Source organism: Penicillium cataractarum, assembly GCF_028827025.1.
Source record: "Penicillium cataractarum strain IBT 29864 chromosome Unknown utg000002l, whole genome shotgun sequence".
NCBI lineage: Eukaryota > Fungi > Ascomycota > Eurotiomycetes > Eurotiales > Aspergillaceae > Penicillium > Penicillium cataractarum.
The window spans coordinates 2,670,364-2,692,985 of record NW_026622738.1 but is presented as its reverse complement, the minus strand read 5'-3'; the positions used below and the strand labels follow the sequence as shown (position 1 = coordinate 2,692,985).

General features: G+C 49.6%; 11 protein-coding genes across 11 annotated transcripts; 3 read left to right on the top strand and 8 right to left on the bottom strand.

Moving 5' to 3' along the window:
• Window positions 1–33: 33 nt before the first annotated feature.
• Window positions 34–1,923, bottom strand: N7496_003046 (cytochrome P450; the record flags this gene model as incomplete). The annotated part of the gene is made up of 6 exons (XM_056695977.1): window positions 34–224; window positions 296–397; window positions 449–857; window positions 924–1,273; window positions 1,327–1,509; window positions 1,566–1,923. The coding sequence occupies 6 exons, from the start codon at window positions 1,921–1,923 to the stop codon at window positions 34–36; spliced, it is 1,593 nt and encodes a 530-aa protein (XP_056558189.1).
• Window positions 1,924–2,157: 234 nt separating this feature from the next.
• N7496_003045 (UbiA family prenyltransferase) lies at window positions 2,158–3,051 on the top strand (the record flags this gene model as incomplete). Its single annotated transcript, XM_056695976.1, has 1 exon — window positions 2,158–3,051. One exon carries the CDS (start codon window positions 2,158–2,160, stop codon window positions 3,049–3,051), a length of 894 nt encoding a protein of 297 aa, XP_056558188.1.
• Window positions 3,052–3,424: 373 nt separating this feature from the next.
• Window positions 3,425–5,231, top strand: N7496_003044 (FAD-dependent oxidoreductase; the record flags this gene model as incomplete). The annotated part of the gene is made up of 3 exons (XM_056695975.1): window positions 3,425–4,553; window positions 4,619–4,889; window positions 4,949–5,231. 3 exons carry the CDS (start codon window positions 3,425–3,427, stop codon window positions 5,229–5,231), a joined length of 1,683 nt encoding a protein of 560 aa, XP_056558187.1.
• Window positions 5,232–5,383: 152 nt separating this feature from the next.
• N7496_003043 (GMC family oxidoreductase) lies at window positions 5,384–7,089 on the bottom strand (the record flags this gene model as incomplete). The annotated part of the gene is made up of 2 exons (XM_056695974.1): window positions 5,384–6,802; window positions 6,868–7,089. 2 exons carry the CDS (start codon window positions 7,087–7,089, stop codon window positions 5,384–5,386), a joined length of 1,641 nt encoding a protein of 546 aa, XP_056558186.1.
• Window positions 7,090–7,840: 751 nt separating this feature from the next.
• Window positions 7,841–8,403, bottom strand: N7496_003042 (MARVEL domain-containing protein; the record flags this gene model as incomplete). Its single annotated transcript, XM_056695973.1, has 2 exons — window positions 7,841–8,247; window positions 8,310–8,403. 2 exons carry the CDS (start codon window positions 8,401–8,403, stop codon window positions 7,841–7,843), a joined length of 501 nt encoding a protein of 166 aa, XP_056558185.1.
• Window positions 8,404–9,116: 713 nt separating this feature from the next.
• Window positions 9,117–10,809, top strand: N7496_003041 (Zn(II)2Cys6 transcription factor domain-containing protein; the record flags this gene model as incomplete). The annotated part of the gene is made up of 2 exons (XM_056695972.1): window positions 9,117–9,241; window positions 9,294–10,809. The coding sequence occupies 2 exons, from the start codon at window positions 9,117–9,119 to the stop codon at window positions 10,807–10,809; spliced, it is 1,641 nt and encodes a 546-aa protein (XP_056558184.1).
• Window positions 10,810–11,107: 298 nt separating this feature from the next.
• Window positions 11,108–12,806, bottom strand: N7496_003040 (general substrate transporter; the record flags this gene model as incomplete). Its single annotated transcript, XM_056695971.1, has 3 exons — window positions 11,108–11,168; window positions 11,225–12,632; window positions 12,683–12,806. 3 exons carry the CDS (start codon window positions 12,804–12,806, stop codon window positions 11,108–11,110), a joined length of 1,593 nt encoding a protein of 530 aa, XP_056558183.1.
• Window positions 12,807–13,490: 684 nt separating this feature from the next.
• On the bottom strand, window positions 13,491–15,877 carry N7496_003039 (uncharacterized protein; the record flags this gene model as incomplete). Its single annotated transcript, XM_056695970.1, has 3 exons — window positions 13,491–14,429; window positions 14,484–15,696; window positions 15,750–15,877. 3 exons carry the CDS (start codon window positions 15,875–15,877, stop codon window positions 13,491–13,493), a joined length of 2,280 nt encoding a protein of 759 aa, XP_056558182.1.
• A 423-nt stretch (window positions 15,878–16,300) lies between these two features.
• N7496_003038 (DUF453 domain protein) lies at window positions 16,301–18,666 on the bottom strand (the record flags this gene model as incomplete). Its single annotated transcript, XM_056695969.1, has 3 exons — window positions 16,301–17,488; window positions 18,012–18,563; window positions 18,619–18,666. 3 exons carry the CDS (start codon window positions 18,664–18,666, stop codon window positions 16,301–16,303), a joined length of 1,788 nt encoding a protein of 595 aa, XP_056558181.1.
• A 337-nt stretch (window positions 18,667–19,003) lies between these two features.
• N7496_003037 (fungal specific transcription factor domain-containing protein) lies at window positions 19,004–20,872 on the bottom strand (the record flags this gene model as incomplete). Its single annotated transcript, XM_056695968.1, has 1 exon — window positions 19,004–20,872. The coding sequence occupies one exon, from the start codon at window positions 20,870–20,872 to the stop codon at window positions 19,004–19,006; it is 1,869 nt and encodes a 622-aa protein (XP_056558180.1).
• A 635-nt stretch (window positions 20,873–21,507) lies between these two features.
• On the bottom strand, window positions 21,508–22,570 carry N7496_003036 (amidohydrolase 2; the record flags this gene model as incomplete). The annotated part of the gene is made up of 3 exons (XM_056695967.1): window positions 21,508–21,959; window positions 22,012–22,478; window positions 22,524–22,570. The coding sequence occupies 3 exons, from the start codon at window positions 22,568–22,570 to the stop codon at window positions 21,508–21,510; spliced, it is 966 nt and encodes a 321-aa protein (XP_056558179.1).
• Between the last annotated feature and the right edge of the window lie 52 nt (window positions 22,571–22,622).

The following is a 22,622-nucleotide window of genomic DNA, read 5'->3' as shown; positions in this document are numbered from 1 at the left end:
GCAAGCAGGCCTTTGGCCAGTAGCCCCAGAAATTTAGTTTTCACGCAACTCGAAAACCAGGCGCAGGCGACCGGGGTTCGAGGTAAATTGATCCTTCAAGTCCCGCAGCACCTCTTCTCCAGTCTCACCCGGTGGGAGTCTAAAACGGTACCGCTGGACGAGTCGTGCAGTAATCAGGCGCATATCATTCATTGCGAGTGCGCGGCCGAGACAGCTATGGTGACCTGGCAAGTGTTAGAAACATATAATTCCCCTGGATGCAATATTTCTCGAAGAAAGGGTTATGTAGACTTACCTAGTCCAAATGGTACAAAGCCAATTTTGTTGCGCACCATTTCGGGCTTCTTGTACCAGCGCTCTGGAACGAATTTCTCTGCCTGTTCGAAGCTGTCTTCTCCTAGTGCGAGTTAGCATCTATACATCCACGAGGCGATGGATATGCACTCACGACGGGAGATACAAAATCTCGGCGCAACCACAGTTGTCTCTGGTGGGATGAACGTTCCTGCAACTATGATTCCTTTATCAAGAGTCTTTCTGGTTCCTCCGGTAGGCAGGGCAGGATACAGCCGCAGGGCCTCCAAAATGGATGCCTCAAGGTGAGGACAGCTTGCTGCCAGTTCCCGAGAATCCGTAATGTTGATGGCTTTGATCTCCTTCAGAATCATTTCTTCATGTAGCGGCTCCTTTGCTAACTCGCAAAACAGACCCACGAGAACGGCTGCGGTGGGCTCACTACCGGCTACAATGGCGAGGATGCTGTCGCCAGTAAGCCATGGGAAGCGTCGGGGGTCATCCCGCGCGTCTTGAAGGAGGTAATGGGCGACATCGCGGACTGTGGATGTATCTTTCGGAGCCTTTCAAATGAAAATATCAGCTAGATATCGGAAATTTTTGCATCCTTTCTGTGTGATCATACTTACTTGCAATCGTTCGAGCATCTGCTGCTCACACCAGGCCACCATCTGGAACCAATCCTTAAGAATCCCCACCCGAGGGAAAAGCTTAAAGGCAATGTGGATAAACCAAGGAACTGGGCTCAATGGTCCAAGGAGAGAGAGTGCCCGTTGCATAAGCAGGATAATGTGGTGCCACTCTTGACGGGGCAACATGTTGAAAGTCCGGCTGAAAATGAAGTCTCCCATACGATCAAACCCAAGCCAGTAAAACAAATCTGTAGCTTCAGTCACCTTCTTAGCAGCGATATCTTGATCAATGCAGTGCTCTAGCTGATCGATAAGCGGGAGAATTCGTTCCTGGTATTGATCGAGTGCTGCGCATGTCAGCTCAGACGTTTGCATTGTAGGACTCGACAATAGTACCCACCCTGAGATGTAAATCCTTTGTTCCACTGTCGACGTCGCAGACCATGGGCCTCCTTGTTCCGAGCTGTCACTAAGGATTGCTTAGGGTGTAGCAAGTCATACCACTCGGACTTGACGCAGCTGCCTTGAGGTCCATCAATGGCAATGAAGACACCCGGGTGGTAGATGGTGATCTCGCTGGGACCTAGGCACTCGGATAGTTAGAATGTTCCCCATAGCAAGAGTAAAGCTCGACCATACCAGTTCTGACAAAGTCTCCGTATTTCCGATGCAGTTCCGACAGAACTAGAAAATTCTGGCGATGCCGCGATTGCCAGGCGTGCCATATCTTGGTGACGCGAGCCCACTTGGGTCCAGGAAAATGGCTGAGACGGTGGAAATAGACACGGTAGATGATGATACTAGAGTAGACTGCAACGAGATATCCAGATATCACCCAATATGCGTGAGTCACGGCCATAAACAAACCCACAAAGTAGATGAGATGGTAAATCAGAATTTCTGGTGCCCGAACATGCCACTCGCCGTGGATAAAGACGGCATGGTGCAGTACCAGCCCTAGCAGAGCACCTATCAAGGCCGAGACGGTAGGAGCCATGATGTTCGAAGCTGTCAGAAAGAAGTTCAGTTTCCAGGAGAGTTGAAGAGGGGAAAAGGGTTACTCACATTCAAGAAATCAAGGCGTACAAGGCGTATGCAAACGTCAGGCCAGGCCATTCTCCAAGATTATCTACTTCAGAAGAGTGAGCTTCCACGACGCGTCTATCCAAGAAGATTGACCAGCTCTCGGGGCGAAGGGGTTTACTATCTCTTTACATCTCACCCCGCTGCAATGTCTCCCCCGAAAGCCATGTCGTTGCCTGCTTTACTACAACTTATCTGGCACTTTACCGAGAGTAACTTCCAGACTTTTGTACTCCCAAACTCGGCCTTTGGTTTGCTCGCAGCCCTCGCCGCGCCTCTGCTCACCGACTGTTCCGAGCGTCCATCCTTCCAAATCCTCCTTATCCGCTCACTCCAAGTGATCCTCTTCAACTGGGCCAATGTTTTTGTATTCGATCTTGCTAATCAGCGCCTACCGGAGTCGAGATTGGAGGACCGGCTGAACAAACCGTGGCGACCCCTGCCGACCGGACGCATCAGCCCGGAGACAACGCGTCGGTGGATGTTGATCACCATTCCCCTCGTTTTAAGTGTCAGCGCCATCCTCGGAGTGGCAACGGAGAGCGCCTTTATCATGATCCTGACCTGGCTCTATAACGATCTGCGTGGCGGAGATGAAATCATCCGAGATGGGATTATCGCATGTGGCTACGCTCTTTATCTGACCAGCTCCCTGCGTATTGCCTCCGGTCTGGACTATAATATCTCGGAACATGGATATCGCTGGATCGCAATGATGAGCGGGATCATCTTGACAACGATGCAGGTGCAGGACTTGAAAGATCAGATTGGAGACCGGACTCGAGGACGCAGGACTCTTCCGCTTGTGCTGGGAGATACGGTCTCACGTTGGACTATCGCCGGTTTCACCTTGTTCTGGAGCATCTTGTGTGCTTACTTTTGGAGGATGTCTCTGTGGGGATATGCATTGCCCGTGCTGACAGGCATCGGAGTCGCATTCCACGTGGTAAGCGGGTCTCACGATGCCAGAGCTTGGCGATGCTGGTGTGCGTGGCAGGTGGTGGTTTATGCGCTCCCCTGGTTGGGATCGATGCAGAATTAAGAGTTGAGACTGTGGTGCTTTGGTTTCAGAGGCTGGCTGTCGGCAAATAACAACCCCTGCTGAGCGGAGCAAGACTGATACTTGAACAGTTCATCGTCGGTGCATAAATTCTACCTGGACATACTCTGTGACTCGGAAAGATCATTGCCAACATACAGAATCTAAAAGAACATTAATATCGAGAATTGCTTCCAGCTGTTTCCTCTCCTCGTAAGACAAGTATTTGATGGTCTGCAGTCGACGTCCTTTGTACTTCCTGCACTTCACTCCCGAAAGAGCGATCTTCCCACAACAAACAAATTTCCTTTGTCCTTTATCCTCCATTCTCATAATCCTCCTAGAATCTCTACTCGCAAAGATATTTACCTCCCAAATGCAACCACTGATTTTCCTCCTCCTTGCCTTGACACTCTGTGTCAACGCAGCCAATAGCACGAACTGTCGCTGTTTCCCCGGCGATCCTTGTTGGCCCTCGTTCCAGGACTGGGCAGACTTCAACACCACTGTCGGTGGCAAGCTAATCTCGACCGTTCCCATCGGCAGCGTCTGTCACACCAGGGGCGACTCCTCGGCCTACAATGAGCATGCATGCGCTAATTTGATTGCCGACTGGGGGTTTCCCGCCACCCACTACACCACCTTTGCCTCGCCAATGGCTTCCTGGTTTGCCAATTTCTCTTGTGACCCGTTTATGCCACGAGACTCGCCATGTACCATCACCTCGCTGCAGCGCTATACGGTCAATGTCAGCGGGGTTCAGGATGTGCGAAAGACGATCCAGTTTGCGAGAGAGCACAACATTCGCCTGGTCATTCGCAATACCGGGCATGATTACCTCGGAAAGTCGACTGCACCCGGTGGTCTTGCTCTGTGGATGCATCATCTGAAAGATACGAAGTTTTTGGACTACAGTTCAGACTCTTACAGCGGCCCTGCTTTGCGACTGGGCGCGGGCGTCCAGGGCTTCGAAGGGATGGCTGCCGCGCATGCACAGAATAAGGTCATCTTGGCTGGGAATTGCGAGAGCGTGGGAATCGCAGGTGGATATAGCCAAGGTGGAGGCCATGGTCAACTTGCTTCTCGGTTTGGTCTGGCAGCGGATCAGGTCCTCGAGTGGGAGGTGGTGACTGCCGACGGACAGCATCTTATTGCATCTCCCGAAAAGTACTCTGATTTGTTCTGGGCTTTGTCTGGGGGAGGTGGTGGCACCTTCGCTGTGGTCATGAGCGTTACTGTCAAGCCACATCCCGAAGTTAGCACGGCTTCGGCAAATCTCACATTCAGTGGAGCATGTGTCTCTGCGGATGTTTTCTGGAACATCATCCGTAACTTTGTCGTTGACATTGCTCCGCTGGTTGATACTGGAGCCGTGGCTATTTGGGCTGTCATTGGGAAAACATTTACTTTGACGCCCATCTCCTGGCCTGGCGGTACCGCGGAGCAGCTACAAAACGGTCTGGCGTCTACCCTAGCTCTACTGGAACAAAATAAGATCAATTATGGTACGTATCTATCACCGGTTTCATGAGATAGCTGGCTATACAGGCTAATTATAGATATTTGTTAGCCTATCACATCCAACAGTTTCCCACCTTCTGGGATACCTACGCCGCCATGAATCCGCACAGCAACATCACAGAAGCCCAGGTTGGAGGTCGACTCATGCCGCGTTCGGTCCTCGAGTCTACTCCATCTAGCCTCATCACAGCCCTGAGAGGAATTGCTGAGTTGGGAGTTGTGGTATCGGGTGTCTCGCTCAACGTCTCACGTTCCCCAGTTCCCTACAATGCTGTTAACCCAGCTTGGCGAGATGCTGCCATTTCAGTCGTTCTTGGAACGTACGTAACATACACCGTGAGAAGATTTTGAGTGTAGTAGCCGAACTGACCAAATCTAGTGGCTACAACTATACCAATCGCGAAGAGAACGTCAAGTGCCAATCATTGATGACGGATGTCTTGATTCCTCCCCTGACGGCAATCAGCCCTAATAGCGGCGCATACCTTAACGAAGCGGATTGGAAACAGCCAGACTGGCAGAAAACCTTTTATGGCAGTCATTATTCAGCTTTGGAAGAGATCAAACGGAAATTTGACCCGGATGAGATGTTCTACGCCCGTACTGCGGTAGGAAGCGAGGCGTGGACCGAGCAAAGTGATGGTCGACTGTGCCGAGCTTGAAAGCGATATCTACGTCGTGCAATTACAGGTTTAACAACTCATTCTTAGAGTACATGTTAGGAGTGGAATATGTTTGATATTTCTAGTCACATTGCTGAGCTAGATCCAATTCATCCTAATGCGAGTTGTATCCCGAGGATATCCCGATATGTCTAGCCAGTAGTACCACGAATCAGGTCAGCAGCACGCTCGGCAACTGCGTAGACCGTGGCCAAGGGGTTTGCATGAGGAATCAACGGGAACACACTGGCATCTACAATGCGCAGATTTTGCGTCCCGTAGACTGTCAAATTCGGATCAACCACACCTCCCGCATCCTTGGGGAGCATAGCAGCCGTTCCACAGGCATGGTGTGCTGACGATGCTGTCTCACGCAGGTCCTTCTTAATAGACTCGATATCCAAGTCTGCCGCGTTCGGTTCAAAGATAGAGCTTAGACCGGGCGAGTTGATCAACTCGTAGCAGTTCCGCATGTGTCTAGCCAGTATCTCAAGATCCAGCTTTTTGCTAGCTAGTCCCGCGTCAACAGTTGGCAGTGCATCGGGATCAGTGGAGGAGATATGGCAGCTCCCACGGGACAATGGGAAACTTATGATTGGTACTAGTAAAGCCAGAGTTGGTGCCACGGCACCCAGGAAGATCGAAGCCGAAGCTTCAGTGGGGCTGGAGATAATTGAGCGAATTGTCTGGTCGGCGAGGCTATCAAGATTGCCCTCGTTTGCGGATAAAAGTGTGCCTTGTTCCTCGGGGTCCAGTCTAGTCATGGCACAACTCTTCAATCCGGGCGTGATATTGTGCAAACCGGGATGTTCCTTGAGTGGAGCAATGATTGGGCGCATGAGGTGATTCTGGAGTTTTTCTCCTACCCCGGGTAGATCAAGGATAACAGGAATCCTGAGGTTCTCCAGTCGCTCTTTCTGGCCGATCCCGGATAGCTCGAGAAGCTTGGGTGTATGGAATGAGCCAGCCGCGAGGATGACTTCTTTCGAAGCTTTGGCTGTTACAAGTTGCCCGTTGTGGGTGTATTCAACTCCGCTCGCAGTCACGCTGGGACCATTCGGGTTGAACAGGATCCGACGAACTGTCGCATCTGTAATGATGCGCACATGGGGACGCCCGAATACCATAGACCCATACCCACGATCCGCTCCACTGCGCTGACCTGAAATCGGGTCAATAGTAGCGGCATAAGCACGAGGTCCAAGGGAGTTCTTTTCTGCAAGGATATCTGGATTGAACTCGTATCCCTGAGCGGCGAGAGCCTCATTCCACGCATCCAGTAGAGGCTTGCTACCGGGGTCAACAACAGCGGGGAATGTCAGCTGTACAGGTCCTGTCGACGGAGTGCGCTGGGTTTCTTTCAGGTCAGGGCGCGAGTCTGGCGGCGTCACGGTATAGCTCTTCTGAAGATAGGGTAACAGCGATTTCCAGTTCCAGTTTGGATTACCCAGCTTAGCCCAGGCGTCGATTCCAGCGGGCGATGGAGCGACATATGCCATTCCATTGATGGCAGAGGATCCGCCCAGTACTCGTCCTGCTGGGTGGTCGAGTTCGCGATTATTCAAATTGACCTGTATTATGGCAAACGCCTGGTCAGTACCCACAGTTCTTGTTATAGTCTCGAGATAAGCTGTACCTGTGGTCCGATTTTCACTTTCCAGTCAAGCTCGGATCCGCCAAGATCCCTCCAGGCATCAGGGTCTTGCACTTTCAGGTCTTTGGTACGGTCCGGGCCGCTCTCGAGGACAAGTACTTTGGCATCAGAATATTCGGACAGACGAGCTGCAACGACTAGTCCGGCGGTTCCACCACCGACGATGATGTAGTCTGCTGTTTGGGGTGGATCTGTAGAGGCCATATTGACGTGGTTTGTCTGACGAAGTGGAAAGCGGAAGAAGAGTCGGGGACAAAGTCTTAGTTGAAAAGTAAGCTGGAAGTTTCCCGTAGCACCGTAAACAAACTGGCTTTTTACGTACTGATTCATTCTGCTTATTTTTAGCGTGATACTGCAGGGACCCCCGGCTACACGGACCCCTGCGTAAGAATTCAGGTAGAAGTTCCTATTTAGGATTAGTGTAAGACACAAGTTGACTGGGGCCTCACTTAGATTGACACACATTAAAATATTTTACCAACTTAACTAAACTCATTTGCCAACTGGACTATATGTGTTTCATACCGCGGACTAAATCGCGGCATGCGGCTCATCATGAGTTGATGTGGCTCAAGGAGGGGAAGTACAATATAGGAACTATAGGCTCTCGCTCGCACTAGATGCTAACACTAGTCTAGAGTAGACTACAATACTCTAAATTCTCTTACCGAAAATTATTAAATCGATTGCCTAGCCATACTGTATATATTGTATCCCGCTAAATAATTGGCTTTATCGGATATTTTGTTTCGTCGTGATTTAAAGCAGAGATATCATCCTTACGTTCATGACTGATTCTATAGTTTTAATAATGTATGGCTGTATAAATTCAGCATAAACCATTGCGAATATCCTTCCCCATAAATGACGGCGAGGCTTCCACTCGTCCTTGGCACCTCTGCTGGCTCTCGTATCCACAAGAATCCTTCGAGGTCAGTCAAATGGCTGCATCATTTCAGGTCGTAGAGATCGGCTTATGAGAGCTGTTGACAACGAGCATGACAGTCTGGGCTGCAGTAACCATGAATAGCAGCCATTCTAGCGCCCCGAGGACTGTCGCGGCGATGAGGACCCCACATGAGTCCTTTCCATTTGCACATGTGTCGGCTGAGATCTGAACAGCTACAGCAATAAACCCAGCGAGCCACGAGAGGACAGCCACAGCCTCGACGGCAGCACGAATATAGCGAATCAACAGACAATCCAGAAAGCAGACGGCGATAGGATGAAAGATAATAATCAGAACTGTCCAGCCAGCACAGAAAATTAAGAAGCTCCATCCATCAGGGACGCCCTCGTAATCGTAGAAGTTGCCGAACACAAAGTGCTCGTAGACGGTGTGGCCGCGAAACATGTGAATAGCTAAGTGATAATATCAGACTCAATGGTATATCAACAGAGTGGGCTATGGTAGTTCTGCGTACCGTATCCATCTGTCCCCATGACAATAATAGCGAAGATGGCCTGCAGCGCTCGCAGGGCATAACCGATCGTTGCATTCTCGTTGCTCACAGCCATGATGTGCAGGATTTTATGATGGAATTTGCGCGGTGAGGGGGCACAGCGAGTGACTGATGAATTCGAGAAATGCAGCGTAGACCAAGAAAGAGAAAATTGAGCTCTGGAGACTACATGAGAGAACCTACGAGTATATATAGCTTGACTGAGTCTAATAGTTGGACTTGAAGAAGTACAGGGAGGCCTACAAAATAGTTTATGAATATGGACCAATCAGGTATTTCCAAAAGACCGAGGTGGTCTCCACCGCTATTCTTAGCTATTATAAGCCTTGCCTAATCCAGCTTTAGCTCGACAACAACGAGCTAGGCCCCACTACCCGTTGGCTGCAAATCAAAATTCGGGAACGCCATTCTATAACTCCATGGGTGATGGGCGCGATGCCTTGATAATTCCTTCCTAATTGGCCCCCACGTAAATTTTACAAAACAGGGTCCAGTAAATTTTGTAAAGAGCTACGTGGCGCCAGTTACTATGTGTAGCTAGCAGTAGTACATATCATACGAAGTACTAGCCACCTAGATGTTATTTCTTTTTGTTCAACTAATGTCTTTACAGCTTCTGCTGGGTCCTTATAGGGTAGTGTTTTGGAAATACCAACCTGTGTAGACATGTAAGTTTCGAAAAATTAATAAAATTACGGGTGTCATCCAATCCGCTGTAGCCACGGCTAATGGACCTCTCCGCTGATCTTACATCACTCCGCAGCAACCATGGAGGCGCTAGATACTCAACAACAGCCTACAAATCCGAGATCCAGCAGTCAAGAATCCGCTTCTACACCAAAGCGGTCTCGCGTCGTGATTTCGCAGTCGAAACGAGGCTGCATCACTTGCAAGTATGGGTCTTTTCCCTGCCATCGTGGCGCGAGTTCGACTGACCAGATACAGGACACGCCGGGTTAAATGTGACGAGCAAAGGCCTCTATGTTGGCGATGCATCCAAGCAGGCCGACTATGTGGCGGTTATAACCAAGGAAGCAAGGTGTCATCGGCGTTACGGCCTGCTCTGAAGATCGGCGTCCCAGCAGACAGCCATACAGAGCGGCTGAGCTATCTCGCCGCCCACGTGCTGTCGCTGGACAGCGACGACCGTCCTCTTGCCACGGACGGCGTCTGGGGGCGCATATTCCTTCAACTAATGAACCAAGTCGAATGTGTGAAAGCTGCTGCCGCCGCGTTTGGGGCCGCGTGCGAATCATTGCTCAATAATGCAACCGTGGAATACCCTTCCCCCGCCTGGCGCTACTACGGCTCAGCTCTGGCAAGGCTCCAGTCGGAGTTGAACAACGAGACGGCCATTCCAGAGTCCCTGGCTCTGGCATCACTGATCCTCGCCGCCGTTGAGATTCTCAGCCAACACGAACAAAACGCATTCGCCCATTTCCTGGGGGCCGTACAGATCCTGACCAAAACCCATCCGAATTGTCGGGGGGCTCCATCTGCCGATATTCTTCGCACCTTCAGAGACGAGCTGGTCAACATTGACGTTTTGATTGGCAGCTATGCCTTGTCCCGGACGCCGACGGTTGTGTACTTGGGATCTCACGAAGCAGTCTCTGGAGACGACATGCTCCGGAAACCGGAGCTTGCGATCAAAGCCGCGATGCTCTGCCTTCACCAATCATATCAATTCATAGAGTCGGCGGACCGACTGCGTTACACGTATCCTAGCTGGAAGGAGGAGCGTGATCCTATTATGTGCAATGCACAGTCAGACGTAGTGGCCCAATGCTGTTCGATTCTCGATACTCTTGCGGCACTTTCCACAAGTCTACAAGCCCAATTTTCGTCCACGACGTCGACGCGGAGCAATACGGAGACGCTGGCGGATATCTATGTCATGCGCGCCCAGTTGACGGTGACGATAATCTTCCTCTTGTGTGTGCACAACCCATATGAAACGGGGTACGATAAACACCTGGAGCGATTCCAAAGCATTGTGCGTGATGCTGCAGCGGCGACGCGGCTGAGGCGGCGGACCAGATCCGGTGCCTTCAAACGCTTCTCAATGCGTCCTGGCATCGTAAACCCTCTCTTCATCGTAGGCCTAAAGTGCAGAGATCCACCGCTGCGTGCGTTGGCGACGAGGATGCTGCGTGAACAAGGCCGCGAGGGCCCTGTCGACGGGCAAATAATGGCGGCAATCTGTGCTCGCCTAGCTGCCCTGGAGACGGCGTCCAGTGTGCCATCTTCTCCTGGCGCCCCGCTGGCTGCCTGCGACGTCCTAGAGACCCAGAGAGTTCACGGCTACATGGTGCCCCCTCCGCGGTTGGATGACAAGGGTCGCCGCGTCGTAGACGTCGTTTTCATGTGGCCATACCCGCCTCTCGCGCAAGGATTGGGTCATGTCGACTATTCAGGCCGGGATAGCTGGATCTACCGGTCGGAGCCCATCCATATATAGACTTGTGTATTGCCGAAATGTTTACAAATCCTTTTCGATGGTGTTCGTCGAAGGCAATAAGACCGATCACTTGGTGGTTTTGAACCAAGTCATTTTATCTTCAACTCTATATATAGTTCAGATCATGTCATGTACGGGAGGAACCTCCCTCTACCTGTCCTCTATTATACTGCGAAACCATGCACCTGCAGCCCCAAAGAAAAAATTGACTTTGTTTTTGCTTTATAAACGAGGTCAACGCAGACCATGTAACTAACTTGTCAATTCCATTGACTATATTCAGCTAACTAGTTCATTCTCACGCCTTCTCGATCCACTTCTCATTTGCCTTCGGATCGCTCGGTTGATTTTCACCGGCTCTGTAAACAACGTTAGAAGCAATAAAAATATTTAAAAAAAAAAGGGCCAGGCTCACCGTTCTACCTCGTAACTGTTCGAAGGTTCCAGTGGCCGCGCTAGCAGAACTATCGGGCGTTCGAAGATTCGGTTGATCTCCTCCAGACTCATGCCTGATGTTTCTGGTACCATGAAGTAAGTGTAGAGTAAAGCCACTACACAAAACCCGATAAAAAGAACGAATGCTCCCCACTGATGGAGACTCGTCAGCATAGAAGGAGCGGCTTTGGTGATAGCAAAGTAAAAGAGCCAGTGAAAGCATTGAGACAATGCTCCTCCAAATGATCGGATCTTATTAGGCCAGAGCTCAGCACCAAACAGATAAGGCAAACTGTACAGGCCGATCGCCCATCCAAATGCATGGATGTAAATAAATGCCAAAGCTGCATCAGTAGATTCTTTACCCATATACGCCTTGTGAGTTTGATAAATTTTGAGATACCCGGCAAGGTACGAGTGGCAGACGATTTGAACCGAGATGCCTATCATGAGAGACTTTCGGCGGCCAACAAGGTCGATGAAAAACAGCGATGCGGCCACGCAGCATACCAGTTTCGTGATTGTATACAGCCCCGTCGAGTAGACCTTGACATCCGAGCTGGTAACCCCAATCATTCCGAAAATGGTGGGTAAGTAGTTGGTGATTGCGTTGGCCCCGGACATTTGCGCGAGAATGTAAATGATGATCGTCAATTGCACCCGGCGTAGATTGGACTTTACCAGGAAGGTCTCCTTAACAATCTGCAGGGAACTGGTATTGCCGAGCCCGGCGTCTCGATCTTCGATATGAGATGCCATGCTATGGAACTCGGTGGTTACAAAGTCTGCATCTGCTGGCAATCCACGAAGCTGGACCAACGCAGTAAGAGATTTGTCATGCTCATGATCAAGGAGAAGCCACCTAGGAGACTCCACAGTGAAGAAAGAAAGCATAATGCTCAATGCTGGCGCGAAGGTCTGAGCAAACCAAGGAACTTGATACTGCAGAGCCTTCGTGGGTGCGACGTGAAGAGAGCAGCCGTAAACAATAAAGACGCCCAAGGCTTGGCCAGATAACATGCAGATATTGAACCACAACGTCATCAAACCTCTCACGGCAGGGGGAGCAATTTCGGATATTGCCATTGGACAGACAACAGATAATGCCCCGATTCCTAGGCCGGCAACAATTCGACCAACGTAGAGTGCACCGGCATTGCCCGACGAGAAACAAGAGATGAGAGAGCCGATAATGTAGATGACCGAATATACTCGAAGCGACATCTTTCGGCCAATGCGATCGTTGAGTAAGAACGAAAGGAGAGCTCCAACTCCAGCACCTAGGTTGACGAGAGATACGATATTTGATATGGAACTATTGTCGAGATGGTAGGATTTATGGAAAGATTCAAGCTGTGTGATCGCAGCAGCAGATCCTTCATCCCATCCTTGAAGAGTTTTAGCCTGTTAATTCGACTTTAGGACTCAAGAATCTCACCTTTTGCACATCCTCCAAGGGCAAACGCAAACCCTGTTAGGAAGAGCCGCCGATTGAAAATATCCCGGGGCGAATTCTTGATGGCATGGACATATTTTGCCAACGAAGACTTTTGCTTTACCATTGTGGAGATGAACGAAGCCGTCCCCTTGATTGTATTGTAGATGTAACAACACAATGACCAGGGCTCATCGCCCCGACTTTATGTCTTGTTACCGAGGAGTGCGTCACCCCAAACCCCAGGTTCCCCAGAATCGAATGAGGGGATCCACCTCGTTCTCGTATGTTCATCGGATACTTCCGATGGCTGTGGCGAAACGACCGAGTAGACTAGATTAGCTGTTGACATGTTTAGACTTCAACAACGCAAAGTCAAACTCAAACCCATCGGAACAGCCGACTGGTTTCGCGTGAAGCATTTGTTCCATTACATCAGTCAGTTGTTTTCGACATAACGTAATTCCTGCCCGATCGAGTCACCCCAAAACAACCTACTAAATGCGATAAATTACAACCTAGTAATACCGAAAAAGTGGTGGTTGAAATATAGAGGAATCAAAATATAGCATATTCTATGGTGTTCTGACTCGACCGGACGGGAATTACGTTAGAACCAATCTAGTGATCTTATGAGCTACACCAGGCCGAGAAGAACATCTCAACAATGCTCAAATCTCGAGGGCTTTACCCAATGGAAATAGTGCTACGGATTACAAAGAGTGAGAAAAGGTGTCCTAGAATTTATAATGTAGTAATTTGGTAGTCAATTGAATATACTTTCTATGAGAATGATACAATAGATCCCGATTTACTGCTTCGCCATCATGTTCAACGCACTCCCTGCCTTGAAGTACTCAATCTGTTCCAGCGTGAATGTATGATTGAGAGTAGCTTCCCACTCTCCATTGACTGACAGCACCAAGGGCTTTCCCGGTGCCAGTTCAGCCAACCTAAGAATGCTGACCCGATCGGAGGAACGAATGCGATCGTAGTCCGCCTCATTTGCAAATGTTAATGCGAGCATTCCTTGCTTCTTCAGGTTGGACTCGTGGATCCGAGCAAATGACTTGGCGATAACCGCCTTTCCACCGAGGTATCTGGGTTGCAAAGCTGCGTGTTCTCGAGACGAACCCTCACCATAGTTGTGATCAGCAATCACAACCCATGGTTGGCCATGCGCCTTATACTCTCGTGCAGTACCAGGCACATCGCCAAATATTTGGGTAAGCTGGTTGCGCACGGTGTTGACCTTGTCGTTCTCGGCATTGACTGCCCCAATAAGAGTGTTGTTGGAGATATTCTCAAGATGTCCACGGTAACGGAACCAAGGCCCAGCAGGAGTAATATGATCGGTGGTGCATTTTCCTTTGGTCTTGATCAAGATGACACAGTCTTTGAAATCATCACCAGACCAGGGCTCGAACGGGGCCAATCTCTGTAAACGCTCCGATGATGGGTTGATTTTGACCTCCACATTGTGTCGATCAGTCGGAGGTGCTTGATAGGCCGCATCAGAGTCTAAATATCCATTTTCCGGGAGAGTATCTCCAGTTGGGGGTTGGAAGCGAAACTCTCCTCCCGAAGGAGTGGGCAATGCGTCGACGCTAGGGTCAAAAGCTAGATCTTCAGAGAAGACCTTGGCCATAACGATCTCAGGCGAAGTCAAGAAAATATTGGTAGCTGGATTGGAGTCCAAGCGACCGGAGAAGTTGCGGTTGTATGAAGTGATGATAGAATTAGGAGTGCCCTAGAAAAATGTCAGTCACTCCACGAGACAAAATGGTGGATTGACAAGAAATACCTTTGGCATATCGACCCGGTCCCAAGATCCACAGCATGGACCGCAGGCATTGGGAAGCATTATTGCTCCCAGTTCTTCGAAAACTGGCAAAATACCGGCCTCGTCCAGTGTCTTACGTGTTTGAAGACTTCCTGGCGATACCAGAAGGGGCATCTTAGGCCTAAGTCCAGCAGCCATCGCTTGTCGTGCGAGGCTAGCAGCACGACCCATGTCTTCAAAGGAAGAATTAGTGCACGAACCAATGAGGCCAGCCGTCAATTTCTCCGGCCATTTGTTCTCTTCGACAGCATGGCCAAATTGGGATAGTGTTGTAGAAAGATCTGGAGTGAACGGCCCATTGATACGTGGCTCTAGAGTCGATAGGTCAAGTTCAATCACTTGATCATACTCGGCGCCAGAATCAGCCTGTAGCTCTGGTGCAATGCTCTCAATAGCACTCGCCATATCATGACGACTATTTGAGCGGAGATAGTCCGCCATCTGAGGGGCGTAGGGAAAGATTGATGTCGTCGCTCCCGTTTCTGCGCCCATATTGCAAACAGTAGCCATACCAGTCGCCGAGAGGGTCTTTGCACCAGGGCCGAAGTACTCGATGATTGAGCCAGTGCCTCCTTTGACTGAAATCATTCCAGCAACGGCGCTAATGATGTCCTTTGGTGAAGCCCATTGAGAAAGCTTGCCAGTTAGACGAACACCTAGCACCTTCGGTGCTTTGAGCTCCAGAGGCAGACCCGCCATAACATCGACAGCATCAGCACCACCGACACCCACGGCGATCATTCCCAGTCCACCAGCATTTGGCGTATGAGAATCTGTCCCGATCATCATCCCACTGGGGAAAGCATAGTTTTCGAGAACAATTTGGTGAATAATTCCCGCCCCGGGCTTCCAAAAGCCCATGTTAAACTTTTGGCAGGCACTCTCCATGAACTCATAGACTTCACGATGAGCCTCCAGAGCTCTGGGTAGGTCTTCCGCTTCACCATCTCGACTGACAATCAAATGATCGCAATGGACTGTTGTTGGTACGGCTGTTGATTCCATTCCAGCAGACAGAAATTGAATAAGTGCCATTTGAGCTGTCGCATCTTGACAGGCAATGCGCAAGGGACGTAATTTTAGCTGTGATGTGCCCCGTTCGATGCGTTCATCGAATTTATCATCGAGATGGCTGTACAGCACTTTTTCGGAGTATGTCAAAGGTCGCTTGAGCCTGGAACAAGAATTAGAGATACCGATCTGTAGATGACCGTATTAGTGACTTACCGCTCCCTCAGTCCTTTCACTTTTGAAGGAAAACTGCTCAAGTTGATTGTTTGTGATTCGAGTCGACTCAAGGGTACTTGGGCATGGGAGGCGAAGCCTCTAGCCAATTTTGGATACCCCAGCCTCATACTGAGTATTTGGAGGTGACTATACCAAGGTAATAGCCAATTCAAAGTAATTTAAGTTGATTTCATCTCCGTGGATTGTCTTTGTAATGCTATTTCTCTCATTTGTTTAACGTACTGTTCGCCACAGAGGATTTCGGATGCTTCCGTCGGCTGAGCCGACAACTGTTGTGGACGACAAATGCCATCTTTGATAAAAGCATAATCTGGCATTTATCCAGATCTAGCCAGCATTGCAAAGAACTTGGGACTAGCTAAAAGTTTAACCACATCTGAAATTTAATCGAAGCCTGTCGTCACGAGGGCCCTTTCGAGCGGATGACTTAGCTCGAGATGCCACGGAAGTATCGTAACTATAGTCAACCTACGGGGACAAGCACATAATTCTGGGATAGTCGTTATTTGTAGTTCCTTGGTATTGTACAGCTAGCTCTTCCAAAAAATATTCCCGTCAAATAACCGACGGGCAGTGCGAAACACGGTCGCTGCGGTCAACTCGCCCTTATCGAATTGAGCTCCAACTAGCAGATGTCCACTTGCATGACCAATCGTAATACCGGAATCACTGACTTTTTCCTTGCTCACTGTAGCCTCGACGATGCTGCCAGCTACACGCGCAGCCGAGGAGAGGGCCAGTGCGACAGTGATTGGCACGGCTTTATGTGGTTGTCCAACTGAGATAGCCCGGACAAGTAAATCCACAGGCTTATTCTTATTGACAGACTCTGACGATGATACCATGCCAATCTTCGGAATACTGCCGGGTACATCGTCGACAGTCTGTGCAATACCCATCTTGACTGCTGCCTGACGCCGAATCGAATCCAACCGCTGGAGCAGGGTTGGGTGAGCTGTTATTTCGTCTGGCGTGAGGTCACCCCGGACGCCAAGGTCACTTGCTTTCACAAAAACGCATGGATTGGCCACATCAATACAGGTGGCTCGGACACCATCAAATTCATCTTGCACATTGCCAGTTGGCAATAGCTTCCCAGTGACCGAGCCTGCTGGGTTGATGAAATCCAACTGAATCCGGGCAGCCGTTCCAGCGACGCCATCGATAGAAAAATCGCCGGAACTTGCAGCTTCTCCATCCACAACTGGGAAGGTGGCAGTGATAATCTTGCCAGTGTTGGTGTTGTGGATGTGGATGGTCGCCGAGTCCGATGTCTGTGCAGAGACAAGCTTTTGGTCAATGGCGAAAGGACCGATTGCACTGATCATGTTGCCACAGTTACTCGAGTAATCAACATCGGTATTTTTGACCCCTAGAGAGACGAAGGTGTAGTCAACGTCGGCGTCGGGGTGTGTGGATGACCCCACCACGCACACCTTAGAGAGGCTGGAGATGCCCCCTCCTAAGCCATCAAGCTGTCGACCATACGGATCGGGACTACCGATAACTTTGCGGAAGATATCGTCCCATTCTGACCGAGGAGGCAAGTCAGCTTGATTGAAAATGACGGCGCGAGAAGTGCCGCCGCGGTAGTAGGCTGCGGGAAGGCATCGCTGTTTCGAGAGAAACCGCTTAGTACTGGAGACAGCGCGTTTCTGGAAGGTATACTGGAACATCTCAATAAGAATTTTCGTTTTCCTTTGTGACAGACTGAGCGACTGAAATTGAACTGTGTATTTAATGACCGAGTAGCACTTAATGAAAGGAGGTAGGTTGGCATCGGATGCATCCGATGCAGGATCTCCACTCTGCCTAACGGGCTAAATCTTACTAAGCACGTTATGAGCATAACTAAGTTAGTTACTAGGTGAGTATATCGTTTGGGAGGTCTGTTGAAAGATCTTTCTAGATGCCGAGCCCACGTAATAGCTCTCAATCTAAGTAGATAACCACCTTTTAAAGTATGACCAATAAGATGGTTTTATAATTTAGTCCAGATTCTGAACTTATCATAGAACTCCGCTAAGTGTGTACAGAGTTGGTTAGATAGTAGTGGCTACCAAATTGAATACTATATAATTTTATGCCAGGGAATCTAAGGCCTCAGGTGGTAGCACCAGCCTTATCCTTGATTGAGCGTTACTTGCGCAACCGCAAAATCGTTGGCCCCATCGGCTCGCCCGCTCGCAAAGCCGCAAATGTCTTTTCATCAATCTCGAATCGCTCCTGGCAGAGTTCCACCGCTTGCTCCATCAAAGATGGAGGTACCACGACTACTCCGTTCTCGTCCCCCACAAGAATATCACCCGGATGTATCCACAAGTCGCCTCGGAATTGCAACGGAACGTTGATTTCGGAAGCGCGTGTAAAAGTGTTCGAGCGGAGGGGTGCCACGCGCAAATACCTGTATGTATTCGTTAACTGAGGGTATGTGTTTGTCAGGACATAGTGGATTTGACATACTGGAAACGAGATATCCCGATGCTCCTGCGTGTCTCTCATTCGACCGTCGATGACGACACCCATCGCGCCAAGCTGCTGAGCTCGCGTGGACATAAGCCCTCCCCAACATGCCGATGGTAACCCCTTAGGTTGCTGAATATACATCACATGGCATTTTTTGTTTGCATCTGCAAAGTGCACAGATGGTGTTGGTCCTGGACTTTTGCTCTCGGCCATCTTCACTGTGATCGCAGGGCCGTATATGGTGGTTCCTGGCTCAGGAGAGAACATCTTCAGTCCATCTAGAAAGCCCCCGTAGGGATATTTTAGTTTGACCAGGGCGTCGCCAATCTAAAGGAAAATTTAGCTAAAATACTTTTATTGTATAACATCATCTGGAACATACATCGCATGTCGAGAATCGCTTCAGGTTTTGCAGAACCTTGGAGGCCATCTTAGCTCAGCCTAGTCCGTACTGAGTGGGTAGATTAGAGTCGTCGAACTGAAGGCGAAGTTCAAAAAAAAATAGCAAAGGAGAGTCGAGATGACTTGCAAGTCTCGGAGCGGGCCGGTCGGAGCAAATCCGACGTGAGGAGGAGGAATAGATTATTGCACTCCTCGCGAAGCGGGTCTTGGAACCCCCGGGGGCCAAAAATAAGTTTCGGAAGGAATGGTGATTTAGCGCAAGCATACAAGACTATTAGTCTGCATCTTCTGCTGATAGTCGCTTGAGTTTCTAGGTTTGAGGAGGCTGGGATAGCCGGAGAGCAGCGATCGAGGTGGACAACATTTCAAAGCGGTAGTTGGGAGAGATCGTTGACCGGAGGAGGGCATGACTTATCATGGAGATTCTCAAAAAGAACGCTCCAAACGTCTGCAGTGCCCATATCGATTCCCTCGGTGAACAAATCAGCCCATGGTAGATCGCCTTGAACATCCGGGAAGTGCGAGAGCGAGCCATGAAGATAATTCTCTGGATCTTCTATACCATTTGCACATGGGTTGAATGTGTGTGTTTGAAGTCCAAACCAAGTCTGGAACTCAGTGTCGATGTTAGAGTCGGCTTGGTCTTCGTTTTCGAATAGCGATAAGATTGAATCGCCAAGTCGTTCAACGATACCGCAACATTTTTCGCCCACCAATCGTCCATCACAAATGCCGCGGAACAAAGTAAGAAAAGTGGATATGTTGGTTTTAATCACAGGTTTGGCCAATTCTCTCCTAAGAGGAGCAAAGGCTCGCAAAGAATAAAGCATCGTGACCGCCGCCATGAACAGTGAGTGGATTGCGACGAAAGTATATTTGATGCGATTCCGTGCGTATAGTGCACTGTATGAGCTGATCAGGCCGATTGAAGACTCGGTGCAAACACGCAGGTCATCCGGGGATGGCATTGGAACAGCTCGCGATGGACGATACAGAGAGAGAACGGCATGATGAAAGGCAATCTGGAACCATTCAGTGGACTGGAAAGTCGACAGTGTCTGCATATACCGCGGCGCAGTAATCAGCCATTGATTCAGTTCCATGAAATATCCACGGCGAAGTGTGTCGATTTCCGTGGTATCTGCCAACGTCGATCCGATAGAATGGAAAGTTGTGTAAACTCCTGCATTAATCTGGCGTAGCTTGATGATATGGATAAATGTTGATGTATCGGCCACATTGGGTATCAAAGTCTCTTCGACATAGGGGCTGCGAACAGATTCATCGAGCTGAGTGTCCGTCAGCTGCAGAGGTAAAGGCATGCTGATATCCGACTCTCGAATTCCCAGCGGTCGACCCATATTGATGGCCATGCTGCAGCTCATGACATAGGCACACCAAAAAACACGTTTGCACATTTCCCCGTCCATCATACCTTGACTCGACAGGCTTTCCTTGCGATGCAGATCGATGCCGATAGCGAGGTTCAGGGCCAGCCCGGTGGTATACCACATGTTGACAGACTGAGGCTCGTTATGGCCGTACATGCACAAAAGGAGAAGACACTGGATGCACTCAAAGTTATCGGAGCTCATGACGAGATGGAGGTCCTTCACTGCTTCTCTGAAAAACACCTTGCGGGTCTTGTCGCAGGCCTGCTGGGACGACCTCTCGGCTGATGCAATAGCGCAAACGATGTTGACAAGAAAGTTGGACAAGGGTCTCATGTCAGAATTGGTCAGAAATGGGGTCAGGTGTTGTTGGAAAAAGGACCCCCGATGTAGTACCGGCAAATATGGCCACCGCCTATCGAAAAATGCGTTCACCAGGTTGACGTACGTATCATGGTCGAGGCCTAACCCGCTTGCCTCCGGGACCTCAACGGTGGTGTCGTCTCCCCACAGCTCCCAGGCACTGCTCAACGCGCTGCTATTCGATTTTCTAGTATTCCCCTTCAATGAAAAAGTCGGTCCCAGAATACGGCTGGTGAAACGATTATCCGGGTTGCTATTCAGCTGATCATGCTGGGAAACTGTTCCTGTAATTGTCGGGGCCACCGAACAATTTTCAGGATTTGGAGTATTAGTCGCAGCCTGGGCAGAGCTCAGTGCCTCGAAGATCTGAATTTCAAGTTGTTGGCATTTTTGAGATAGCTCATGGCCTCGCTGCTCGGCAGCGGCAAGTTGAGACCGGAGGGATTCACATTCACAATTCGAACTGGTGTGCTGAACCATAAGTCGGTCTGACATGATACAAGGGACCTCGACGGCCGCACATGGGCCACATGTCGGCACTTTGCCATCACACTATTGAGTATTAGCGATTGTTCGCGCAAATCTAGGGCCGGCGAACCTTTTGCTTTCTTCGGCGGCATCGCTGGCATGCGGCCACGCTCCGGGGAATGCCCCGTCGGTGACGACGAGGAGCGGAGGTTGGTGAGCTTTCACTCACCATGTCACGTATCATGAAGCCTGGCAGGTGAAACAGAAAATCCCTGACATCATTGGTCGAGGTTGATGGTACTCGCGGTTGGTGCGGAGAAACGCTCGTTAACACCAAGGCAACCCCAGGCTTGGCGTTCCCTTACTAATTGTGGACAGCCTCCATCCATTCCATTGGTATACAGCCCCCAAAGTAATGTTGGTATTGCCTTCTGCAGGCATTCACCTAACTATTATATTCTGCTTCTTAATAATTAAAAATTTCACAATTGCCTCGGTGTTCATTGGGCTCTAGATGCCTTCTATCACACTGATTTGTTCAAGATTTCTAGCTTTTTGTACTTCGACGGCTTTCCTAGGTAGACTTGCAGCGCTGATAAATTGGATAAGAGAATCATTTCCATTATATCCCATATGTGATGATTTTCCTAATCAAAATATATACGACCAGGATTTTTCACAAGCATTCTGTCGTAGACATTACTTCCCATCCACCCATGCAATTTCTCAAGAATGGCGAGATTATCCAGCACTCGAAAAGGCTCTTTAACTTCCAAGGAACCATTCACTCTGTCATGTCCATCCCCTGTATGTGGCCAGTCACTTCCCCAAATAATCTGGTCCGGAATTTCTTGGGCGAATTTCTGGATGATAGGCTGTAGATCTTCAAAGTTGGACGAAATATCGGTGGACATGCGATATAAGCCAGAGATCTTCACAATCACCTGAGAATTTCTCGCGAGCGACAACAGGGATTTGAAACCAGGTTGCGACGTTGGCGCTGACTGTAAATCCGTAGAAAGCCTGGTTGGGCCAAGCATACCACCAAGGTGGTCGGCGATAACCTTGACTGGAAGATGGAGAATCACGTCATGTAAATCTATCACAATTAGCAAGTTCTACCGATTAAACAGTGCATGTGCTAATCTTACCATCCCATGACCACCCTGGGACGAATACCTGGATCATCCAACCAGGTAAGTAGCGTATGCGCTCCGCAGTCTGGTGCAAAGTTGCCACCAATCTGTCAGTACTGACCTCCTTACCATCCGCCTGGAAGTTCAGTCGGATACCACGTACACCGAGGGCGTGCATTTCCTTCAATTGTGCATCGGTGGTGGTGTCAAGGTCCAGTACAGCAATTCCGAATGCCCCGCTGTCTCTATTTCTCAACATTCGCAGGCATTGGATCATAATAGAGCAGTCATACTTATAAGGAGACGGTTGGACAAGAACCAATTTAGTATTCTGAGAATCTGCCGAGAGGCTTTTGTTGAACGCGATCAACTTTTTTAGTGGCGCGTCCTCGGGGGTGTAGGCTCGTCCAGCAGCATATGGCCCTAGTTTTGGGTCAAATACATGTACGTGGGTATCAACGGCGTCTTTTGGAAGCAAGAATCTGAGAAGGTCAGATTAAGCAAGGCAATCTGTGAAGAATACTTACTGAGTTGTTAGACCGCTCCCTTGGCTACTACCAGTTCCTGGGGACATTTTGCAGGTTGAGATTTGGTAAAGGCTGGCGAAAGTTGGTCCGTGATTAAAG